Source organism: Protopterus annectens, chromosome 17.part0 (assembly GCF_019279795.1).
Source record: "Protopterus annectens isolate FY-2018-M chromosome 17.part0, PAN1.0, whole genome shotgun sequence".
NCBI classification, from domain to species: Eukaryota; Metazoa; Chordata; order Ceratodontiformes; family Protopteridae; genus Protopterus; species Protopterus annectens.
Window position 1 is genome coordinate 815,015,106 of NC_056751.1, and position 12,634 is coordinate 815,027,739.

General features: G+C 37.3%; 1 protein-coding gene across 1 annotated transcript in view; it reads right to left on the reverse strand.

Moving 5' to 3' along the window:
• The window catches only part of SBF2 (SET binding factor 2), a 3,151,758-nt gene that overhangs the window by 1,240,796 nt on the left and 1,898,328 nt on the right, over positions 1 to 12,634 (reverse strand). The window contains exon 19 of the mRNA XM_044058929.1: positions 3,847 to 3,956. Within this exon, the coding sequence (XP_043914864.1) occupies positions 3,847 to 3,956 (110 nt within the window). The remainder of the gene's footprint in view (positions 1 to 3,846; positions 3,957 to 12,634) is intronic.

The following is a 12,634-nucleotide window of genomic DNA, read 5'->3' on the forward strand; positions in this document are numbered from 1 at the left end:
TAACCAAATGTCCAGAATTGTATGGTCTTTGCTACTCTTCAGAGAGGAGACTCACAAGTCTCTTCTTATTTGCCAGTACATCAAACCGTGTTTTTTCTACCTACTTTTTCATGGATGGCTCCTAGAAGTGAATACATTTTAATATGTTTAGTCCTAGGGGACATCATATGGATCAATGGAAATCACTCTCTGCAGGTTACTGCTTCTGTATGTCCATTTAGGAAAAGGGACATAACGCTGAAACGTCTTCATTCCTTGGTCATTGAAGATGATACATGTGGTTGAGGTGTGGAAAGGTTTCTCCTTTTGCATTGGGGAATGGATGGTGGATATCCCCCCAGGAAACAGTTTTCCCTTTGAGTTTCTTGTAGACAGTCCACATCACAAAAACAAACATCAGCACGATCAATAACAAACCAGAGTACAGCCCTGCTACAGGTACTACTCTCATGTCCTTTGTGTGGACAGAAAAGCAGTGACCATCAGGAGACCAACTATTTTGGACTTTAATGGGCCTGCAGACATATTCATGTGTAATCTGAAGCAACCCAAAAGGCTACATAAGTAAAGCACACTAACTATAAGACAAAGCAACAGTTTTTGTTCAAAGTCATAAACGGGAATTGTGTGTTCACAATGAACAAACTAGCAGCTTTGTGATGATGTGAATGGATGTCAGTGGTTAATGTTTCTGACACTACAGGAATACACTGATGTCTTTTAGGTTCTAGGCCTCATTTTCCCCTTTTGCTATTCCTATCCATTAACTTACATTTGTTGAGGAGTCATTGTCAAAACAAAATAAAAGCTGAGGAGCATTCCAACAGCTTCTTGATCTATAAATTCTTCCATGTTTAACAATAAAGCTAAAGAAATCTAAAAAAGACCCACTAGATCAACTCAGATACCATCAGCTAAGGAATCGCACAAAAATCTATTATACTAGACAAACAACTTCTACTACCATCTTCAACAAAAGCATCACAACAAACCTCAAAAATGTTGGGCAGGAATAAACAACCTTCTTCACCCAGGGCAGTCCTCCATTCCTGCCCCTTCAGCTTCCAACCATAAATCCCCAGAGGATATTGCAAATACCTTTAATAATATCTTCACAGAGACTATCCCAATCCCTAACAGGCCAACTGGCACCCAGCTCCTCCAATCCAAATTCTGCCACAGCCAGTACCCCACTCTCCTTTAGCTAATACTCCACTCTCCTTTAGCCAATACCCCACTCTCCTTTAGCCAATACCCCACTCTCCTTTAGCCAATACCCCACTCTCCTTTAGCTAATACCCCACTCTCCTTTAGCTAATACCCCACTCTCCTTTAGCTAATACCCCACTCTCCTTTAGCTAATACCCACTCTCCTTTAGCTTTCAGCCTGTTTCTACATCACTTATCAGATCTCTAATTAAGAAATTAGAGCCAACTACTTTAGCAGCTGATCTCCTCCCACCAGAGTATCTGCAAAAAAACAGCAGATGCCATAGCATACCTCATCTCCATCATAATCAACAGAGTGTTATCTGAAGCCATAATCCCCTCCATTTGGAAAATATCTCATTTAATACCACTCCATAAAGGAGGCAACTCTGTCGAACTGTCAAACTTTAGACCCATAAATATTCTGTCAGCATTGGCTAAAATTATGGAGAAGTGTTTCCATAAACAACTTATGCATTATCTTACCCAGAATAAGCTGGTAGCTAACTCTCAGCATGGTTTTAGGTCACACCACAGTACCACTTCAGCCCTCCTATCCTTCTCTAACACCATAAACCATAACCAAAATAATAGCAAGCTTTCCTCAGCCCTCTTTTTAGATCTCTCCAAGGCCTTCGATATGGTCAACCACCAAATACTCATGCACACCCTTAAGGCATTCTCACTAAATAGCCATGCACTTCAATGGTTCCAATCTTACCTGTGTGGTAGACAACAAGCTGTCCTGTGGCAAGACAAACTATCAACCCATCTACCCATCACCCTAGGTGTCCCCCAGGGCTCCATACTAGGACCCCCTCTTTTCTCTCTCTTTATTAATGACCTTCCCACTGTCATCCCAAATTCTACCTGTATCCAATATGTGGATAACACCACCTTGATTTGTTCATCCACCTCCCAGACAGATTTAATGACATTAACCCAGAATACTTTCAATATAGTTGAAAACTGGCTCTCTAACCTTCAGCTGATATTAAACCCTAACAAAACAAAGTTGCTTCTTTTCTCCCCCACCTGTAAGTCTTCCTCACTGCTCTTTACCATAAAATCTAATAATGGTAGCATTATCTCCCCAGATGCGCAAACCAAACTCATAGGTGACACAACAGACAAGATCCTCAAATTTGATAACCATGTCAATCAAACTATCAACACCATTAACAAAAAACTTGGCTCCCTCTATAAGATCCAACCTTTCCTTACTCCATTTGCTAGGACTGCTATTACTCATTCCCATCTACTCTCCATTCTTCTCTATGCCTCCCCTCTACTCACTAACTGCAAAAAATCTGCTCTTAGCAAACTCTCCAGCTGTTATAACCATATTGCTAGATTTGCAACAGGCACATCCTATAGGACCCACCACTGTCACAACCTAAATCTTCTGAGGTGGCTAAAATGGCATAGCCTACTTCAGTACAACCAGCTTATAATTGTCCATAAAGTTCACAACTATCCTGATAATATGCCTGCACGTAAAAATATCATCATCCCTTACAGCAACCTGAGGTCACTTCACCCTTCTAATACACTACTGGTTCAAACATCCAAAATCATCAACCCTTATAGCAACCTGAGGTCACTTCACCCTTCTAATATACTACGGGTTCAAACATCCAAAATCAGCAAGTGTGCTGGGGACTCTCTGTTTGCTAACTCTATTAAAACTTGGAACTCTCTTCCTGCTGGTCTTACTCTTGAACCCTCTCTTAGTTCAAAAAAGCCTCAAGCTATACTGTAAAACTCACCGGCTACGTCCTTGTTCAAAACCTGACTAGATCCTCCTCTATAGTCTGTAATCATGTTACATTGCCTAGTCAACTTGTCAACACTTAAAAATGTATGATTATATTACCTGCTTGCTGAACTGGAGCCTGTAAACTGTGTGTAACTTGTAATCATTTTGTGATTTTTACTGTATTTTCTATCTTGGGGCTTTTCTCCCCGGACTTCCGCTGAAAATGGACATGTATCCAGTCGGACTACTCCAGTTAACAAATGTAAAATAAATAAATAAAGCTAATAATGCTGTTCCTCTGGGAATGTTTCTTGCTGATGGTTTATCAAGTTTCCTCTTCTCACTTCTTTCAATTATCAATTCTGCCTAAAAGTCTTTTTTTGACTACACTCATCTAGAAGAACTTGCTTTTGCCATTCCAGTCCTAGTAGGGATTAGAATTACCCATTTCTGCATGAATTCTTTGGGCCACATTTTACTATCTATATTTCTTGCAGTTTGCAGTATACCCAAGGCCTCAAACTAGCATTGCACTAACGATTTACTGTAGGATCTGCTGCGTGATTGTGCATCACAGTAGTGCCTGTTTATGGGTTCCTCCCACTTTTGGTAAGTATTATGTATTTGTCTCCAGGAATTATATGCTTTTCATCACACAGGTCATAGCCCAAATCATGTGCTAATGTCTTATTCTTATGTCCTTCGTAAATAAATAAAAAATAAGCAGAAGACAAAATAATCTGAGAAACATTACTTGTGCAATACATGAAACTTAGCAACTGTCATACTTAGCATTTGAAATGTCACATATATAAGGGTATATTCCATATAAGCAGGAAAAGGAAGATATGTGAAATCTAGGAACAAATATTGCTTACCTTTTCAGTCTCCAGAAGTTTATTTTCAAATATATAAGCAATGCAGTTTTTGACGACTTCCAGTCTTCGAGCACTGTTAAATACTGACCCTGCTTTATCTGTTAATGAAGCTAACAAAGATAAAAGAAAATGTATTAAGCATTTCAGTATTACATAGAAATGAAGGCAATTTTATGAAATAAAACATATTTTAAATTTAAAGGATGTAGTTCCTTTGTTTTTTAAAAGAGCCATTGTAGTAAATTACACAGCAAATTAATTGGGAACCTGTCAAAATATATTAAGCTGGCTTCCAAAAGATGCTCAATCTAAGCATGCTTTCTAGATAACTCAAAGGCATATAGCACAGTTGCTAAGATTTATAATGTCTTTCCCTCCTCCACCCCACTATGCTTTTTGGATGTTCTCCTATTTCCCATGACCACTCAATCCTTAGATCACCCAAATGCTCTTGCCAAGTCATCCCCACTATAACCCTTGCTAAAGGTGGGCAGCCCAACATCTCAGAGGGTCAGCCTTACAGAAGTCTTACAGAACACCTAGAAATGAGGGACCCCATCAGGAGACAAGGGACATAGCACCAAAAGCCATCATGTATGCAGTAGCCAGACAGAAGTACCAAGTGCAGTTGTCCATCCCAGCATTATGACATCAGATGTCAGTTAGGGAGGCAATGAGGAGTTGCTTGAAGATGTACCTATCCTAGGCCCTTAATGCAGCCTGCCTCCTAACCCTCTCACAAGCTCAGCCTGGCAATGTGTCTTGCTTTCAAGATTTCTGCCCATTATTCTCCCATACCACCAGGATCAGACACGCCTATCCTCCCTAGCAGTACTGTTAAGCACCCGAGACATTAATCAAACTCGAGTTACCTGGATCACAGTCAGGTCTTTGCTTTCTACACCACCAGCACAGCCAATTTATACCAAATTTACATAAGAGATGCTCATGGTGAATTATCTCTGCATACAAACTATAGAACAACAGACGTGTTACAAAATGCAAAGTGTAAAAATGTAGTTTACTTTCAATTATACAGCTAAATTTAATAACCTCCACAATTAAAGAATACAGTAAAATTAGTAAAACCATACGCTCCTTGACAAGTTTCTATTTCATTTTAATAACCTCATTCAAGTGCAATCACAAATGCATGGAAGCTTCAGAATGTGAACAGCATTTGAGAATAAAAAGAATAGAGAAACGTTTTGCAGGGGGCAAACTCATCTGCACCTCTCACACCCCTATTAATTTTATATACCAGTTCTAAGGGTGCACAATCAGAGGAAAAAGGGCAAATCCCTTATGCAGTGGCAAGCCATCCTTTTGAGCAAAAGCTGACCAAATACTAGAGATCACACAAAAGGGCGTTAATAACTAGCATTTTAAAAAAAAGCCTGGCACCCCCATTAGTGCTATATGATATGACACAGTTGCAGAAAGAGACTACCTTTTAAAGTGTTCCACAATTCTGATATTATATGAGCATAATTAATGGTATAAAAGAGTTTAAAACAAATGCAATATTCTTTACTCTAGTAAGCATAAGGTACAACAAAACATTTAAAACTTAGCAAATGCTTTTCAGAGACATTATACAATAAATTAATTTTGTAGATCGAGTTCTAATAGCTACTAATAACTTGGACAGCGCAGTGGTGCAGCAGTTGGGTTGTTACCTCACAGCAGGAGGCTCTTCAGTTCGATTCTCAGCTGGGGTGCCTTCTGAGCAGAGTCTCCTCGCTGCATTTGTGTGGGTTTCCTCCAGGTACTCTGGTTTCCTACCACATTACAAAGACGTGTCTGGAACACCTCCGGTGAAAATTGGCTTGTTCCAAGTCGGACTTTCCCAGTAAACAAATGTTACAAAAAATAAATAAAATATTTTTTAAAACTATGGTATACCATTGTTGAAAATATATCTGTAGTACGCTGAAACACATTATATCACTATAAAATATGTTATCTTTAGTAATTATAATATGATAAAAGTAATGTCTTTTGGCTTTTCCCAGTTAGGGGTCATCACAGCAAAACTCTGGTCCGCTAATGATTGGCAGTGGATTTTTTTTTACGGTGCCGAGTTGCCAGCCTGACACCCAACCTTCAAGGAAGGCACACCCATTCACACACACATCTACCTGCATGTCTTTATACGTCACTCGACCATGGGGAGGACATGCAGACTCCACACAGAAGGTGCTCCAGCTGAGAATCGAACAGGAGAACCTCTTGCTGTGAGGCGACAATGCTAACCGGTACCTTAAGGTCCTTAACAAAGGGTGTCCAATCTTACTGTGTAATGTTACTATCAATACAAATGGTAGTTTGACCAAGAGCAAGGATATTAGGAGTGGCCTACACAGTGTCACCAAATAAAATTTGCAAGTACTCCATGCCTCCAGCTTTTATCCACCTCACATCTGCAAAAATATACCTAAGTCCCAATTTCTTAGAATGAAACGTATTTGTTCCCAGCCTGATAGTTACATTCATTATAGGAATGACCTTATCGATATATTCAGGGACACAGGCTATCCAATGGGTTACGTCTTGGGTGCTAGCAATACAGTCTCTTCACTAGACAGGACTCATGCATTACAATATAAAGAACAAGGGACCAACCAACAATCTGTCATCCGTCTTGTGACAACTTATGGTAGAAATACGGAGACTTTACTTAATATTGTTCAGAGACATTGGACCATATTAAGAGAAGATGATTATTTTTCTACCATTCTATGGGACAGGTGTTCATTCTCATTCTGCAAGGGGAGAAACATTGGGTCCCAGCAGAGCCATTACAAACATATCAGCCACTCTTTGGGGGTTTCTGGACAACAGACTATAGTTGGGGACTTACTCACAGGTTGTGTACCTTGTGGCCACTGTACCCACTGTAAGGCTATGAATAAAACTAAGGATTTTTCCAGTAGCAATATGGGTAATGTTTTCCAGATTCCATTTTTTGCGAATTGTGGGACAGATTGGCTTATCTATTTAGCAACCTGTAGTTGTCAATGTTCTTGTCAAAGGCCTTCTATGTTGGACAGATGTCTAGACCCCTCAAGATTCGGATTTCAGAACACTTTAATGGGATAAGAAATAAAAAACCCAGCAATGCATTATAAAAGTATACAATTAAACATCCTAATGCTACATTTAGATTCACAGTAATTGACAAAATCATGGGAAACAGGGCTAACAAAGCTGGATGGCATAGCCTTTTGGATTCAAAGGAAAAGAAATGGATAATTAAGTTAGGGGCATTATTTGCACCTGGATGTTCATTATATAAGGTACTACATTTTTTATTTTACTTTAACACTGAAGAAGGCTAATATTTAACTGGGCCAAAACTGGTCTGTTTGTGGTGCTTTAAACAAGCTAATAAATTTATACAGCTTACCGCGATCTGCTGGCTGAGTTTTGTTTTTTGGATTTTGTTTTCAGTCGTGCAGTTGCCGTACAGACAGGAAACCATTTCAGTTTGTGCTTCTCTACACAGATCAGCCACAATGAAAGGTTTAAACATATTTAATAATAAGTAATAAAAGAACAAGAAAATACTTAGTATATAGATCTTACTGTGTAATGTTACTATCAATACAAATGGTAGTTTGACCAAGAGCAAGGCTATTAGGTGTGGCCTACATAGTGTCACCAAATAAAATATGCAAGTACTCTCAGAACATAAATATGTCTCTACACAGATCAGCCACAATGAAAAGTTTAAATATACTTAATAATAAGTAATAAAAGAACAAGAAAATACTCAGTATATACTTACAGTTACATCAGTGTTCAAAATCACAGGAAATATTTAAAACAACATTAGACAATCTCAAATAAATAAAGAAAAACATCTAAGTTAGGCTTTGCTATATTCCAGACTGTATCTAAGAGAATTACTGTACCCTAATAAATAACTTCAGAGCAAGCAAAGGCAGATGTGGTAAGTGGATCTTGATGTTGTCGGGTCAAAGACAAAGTACAGAATACAGTCTCTCACCAAGAGACTTCCCAAATTAATACCTCAAATTTTACTGCTGGGATAGCTTGTAGAATTACATCATTTCTTGTCAACTGATTCTATCCCAGGTGAAAACCCACACTGACACAGCTGGTAGCATTTATCATCTACCTTTGAAAATACACAGACAAGGGTTTTTCTTAGATTTAAGGCAGATCCTGGAAGTCATAAAAGAATAAAACACTTCCAAGACAATACATAAAACCTTTAGTTCTAGACATCATATATGTTACTGCATTGAAACTGAAAGATAACATCCTTTTATTACATGGCCATAAGGTAATTTAATTTCAGCTATTTTTCGGAAGTTAACCTCTTGTGTTCCAGTTTCCATTGTTAAAATATATACATCTAAACAGTTACAATTAGTGCAGGTACACTTTTGTTTTAATCCAGTAGGGCATGCTGTGGTTACATCTTTAAACAGCGCTTTGTAAAATACCTCTTTAGTACATGTATGTACAAACCATCTTATATGACATTCAGTTTTAATTTATTTGTAACACAAGCATATGAATCATGTTGATATTCACAAATGACGTATAATTATTTACAAAATTCCAGATAGCTGGGCTGACAGTATCCCCCTTTGTCACACCATAATTACACCACCACAGCTCTTTTCTTTAATACACAAACAATGGAGACTTAAGCATTAAGCCTTAGCTGCCAGTATAGTTCTTGACACTTACTTAACTTGTCAACATTTCCACTAACAGTGTCAGCTGTTGCCCCATCAGTGACAAAAAATGTAAATTTCTTAAAACTGAGGCAGTCAATATTATGCCTGTATAACACATTCATTGTTTTCCTATGTATAATGTCATAGACGTGCTCCCGATTTTTTTCTTTCAGGTTTCTAATTGTTTTACCAATATAAAAAGAGGTAAAGAACTGCAAATGGCAAGATAAACTATAAGGGAGGTATTGCAGTCATCTCCCAGGACAAGGGATAGTTCTTAAAAAATTCTCCACTAAAACATAAGGGCACTCAATTAACCTGCAAAATATGCAGGCTCCACATTTGTGCGTTGATCTATGTGCCCTCTTTAAAATATCTCTAATACCTGTCACTTCTAAGAGAGATTTTATATTCCTACCCTTGAAAAAAGCAATCACAGGAGTAGCACCTACGAGTTGTTTAACTTCACTAGGAAAAAACTACATCCCAGAATAATCTAATACTATTGATGTAAAAAAGACATCTGTACTGTACGGCTAGGAAAAATAAAATCTGTAATTTGCTCTTACCTAAATGAATGTCCACAGACCAACCATGTTCCTAAGGGGCTCCAAGTCTGGAGATGGCCTAATGGAATAGAGCCAAACATGCTTTTCTTCCATGAACTGGTCAAGCTATTTAACAACACGTGTATGGCTCTTCTTAGACTTATTATTAGAGAAAATGATTCGAAGATTATTTTACTTGATATCGAGCTTAAGGCACTGAATGAAGCCATTAAAATGGACCTACTTTTTTTAAGCATTAAGCAGCAATTTTATGGCATTTTTCAAAAGGTGGACATTGGTATAGACAAAAATAAAGCATGAAGAGTTACAGAAGGGGAAGGCTTATCCAGTCCCTGGCTATCGACGTGTGGACATAATTCATTTTTTAGGGGCAACATTGACTCTGTGGCTGATGAGCCTACAGTGGATGGTGAAGAGGTGTTTTTTTAGAGGGACCTCAGATCAGAAGATCAGAGAGACTGACCAGCCAACACAGGGACTCAAACTATGGCTCAGGAACTGACTCAAGACCCCAACAGATTTCAGAACATGTGTTGTTTTAGGAGAAACTAATTTGTAAATGCAGATGTAACTCAGATTTGAATGACTGTAACATTGATTCTTTCAATATTTTTAATTTGCCTGACACTATCACTTCTGCAGGGTGTGCATCTGTTTTTAAGAAGGGATTCAATTTTATTTCTAATTTTAAATCAGATATAGTCTATGTGTTGTTTCAGCTGAAATTGTTTGTTAGAAATCTTGTTAGAAATCTTAACCTTAAAATATTTTTGGCCGACAAAGTTAAACTTGATCCACATAAAAGAAGAAGTACCTTTACCCACCCCCCCCCCCAGTTCATAGGTTTCTGTTTTGATAACATCTGTGAACAAGAATTTAGGAAGATTTTTTTGCCAAAAAAGACCATTCTATGATAATTTAACTTACAAGGAGATAAAATGTCTACAAACCTTCATGTATGAGAAAAGGTTTGCATATCATGAAATCCAATAAGGGAGGGGGGTTGTGGTCATGAATATTTTTTATTATTATTTCTAAAATGCTTTCATTATTATCTAACAAGGATATGTCTAAAAAAATGCATGTTATATCTCATTACCTGTTTTTCACTACAACTTCTTGCTTTAAAAATTGTATTAACTGCCAATACATTTTGTATGTACTTGAAGGTTTTTCTCCTAAAACTGTATTAACTGCCAACAAATTTTGCATGCACTTGGAGCTTTCTCTCCTATAATTGTATTAACTGCCAATATATTTTTTTTGTATGTACTTGGAGCTTTTCTCCCTGGGCCTCCATTGAAAAAGTGCTCAATATGGCCCGATGGACTTTCTCGGTTAACAAACTACAATATCAGGGTGTCACTTAATAAAATTTCTATTGCATAAGCTAAGTTGGATTTTACTTTGCTACATATGGTTATGCAGAGGGATATTAATCATGAAGAGTGGGAATATCTTAATGTTAGTAAGCCAAAGACAGCATCCATATTTGGTATTCCAAAAATCCACAAATGTATTGTCAATCCCCCCAGCTAAGGGGACTAAGATAGAGACATTGGTGAAATTTGTGGACCATAGATGTAAATCCATTTTAGAATCTGAGATTTACATTTTAAAAGACTCTTGGCATCTTTTGCAAATATTAGACATACTGCAATAAAATGATGATATCTTTACCACTGTAGATGTGGACTTCTCGGTTATCGTTCATGGTGTCAGAATAGAATGTTTTTTTGACTTCCTTTCTGAATATATACACTTGACCACTCAGGATGCACATGTGGTTACTACCCTCATCGAATTAGTGTTAAACAATAATTGTATATACTATGAAATGAAGGAGAGTATTACCACCAGATGTCCAGTGTTACCATGCATGCGGCATATGCCCCATTGAATGCCAACATGGTGTTGGCCATGTGGAAGAAAAACGTAGCGTTCACTGCCCCATTTCCATTAATTGGTCCATGGATATTTTAGGTTTCTTGATGACGTGCTTATTCTTTGGAAAGGCACATTAGAACAATGACAGCAAACCCATACCCTTTGGCAAAATTGTACATGTTTTCTTAAGTTGACCTACTCTCATGGTGTTAACAGGATTAACTATATGGACATTTTATTAGAAAAGAATCTTGTTAATGAATGTTATTCCTCTACCAGTTTTAGGAAGGAGACATTCTCTAATGCTTATTTACATTTTGAAAGTTGCCACCCTTTTCACCAAAAAAGGTTGTCAAGGGCCAGATGGTTAGGCTCTCGAGAATAATATCTGATGACAGTCATTTTGATAATGAAATTAGGCATTTGATTGGAATGTTTTTGAAAGAGGTTACTCTTTACAGCTGCTCAATAGAATATAAAAGTTAGTGGTTAAACATTGCATTGACCGCTTTCCGCCTGTTTTGAGAATCAGGACAACACCTTGTGATGCTATTGTGGACTTTACTTAAGACACTAATATTATTGATTTTGACAGGTCCTCCCCTATTTTTTCTAGCCCGTAGAGTACGGATGTCTTTTTTCACACCAACATTATTAGTTTATTCTGGGAAGTACTTTTTCCTAGTGAAGTTAAAAGACTCTCAGGTACTACTCTAGTGACTGTTCTTTTGAAGGGTAAGAATATAAAATCTCATTTGGAAGTGCCAGGTAGTAGAGATATTTTAAAGAGGGCACATGAATCAATGCACAAATGTGGAGCCTGCAAATTTTGCAAGTTTACTAATGAGGGTCCTTATGTTTTAGTGGAGAATTTTAAAAGAACTATCCCTTGTCCTGGGAGGTGCGACTGCAATACCTCCCTTATAGCTTATCCTGACGCATGCTGTTCTTGCACCACTTTTATATTGGTAAAACAATTAGAAAGCTGAAAGAAAGAATTTGGGAGCATGGCTATAACATTAAACATAGGAAAACAACAAATGCATTATACAGTCATACTACTGACTGCCAATTTTAAAAAGTTTACATTTTTTATCATTGATAGGGCAACAGCTGCCAGTTTTTTAGTGGAGATGCTGACAAGTTAATTAAGTGTAAAGAACTATACTGGCAGCTAACACTTAATGCTTCATCAGCACCAGGTATCAATGATAGCATTTCAATTGCTTGCATATTAAAGAAAAGAGCTGGATTGGTGTAATTATGGCAACCACAATCTATTTTACCTGCATAATTTACTTGACCTATTTATTTTTAATTAACTTTCTGAGTATTTATAAAGACTACTAGAAGAATGTTTTTAGAAAATTGTTCGACAACACACGCTCCTACTGTATTTCATTGTGATTTTAGTATTTGTTCATGTACTTATTACAATATTTATAGTTATATATTTACTTTAGTATCTTAATATTTTAGTTTCTAACAATGAATATTCAACATGAACTAGCTTGTGCTTCCCTACTTTCATTAGTGGATTTATACTTTGGAAAGTTTTTAAAGAAAGTATTTCTACCACCTGTTATTAGGTGGGATATTCATATCATGGTTTTTATT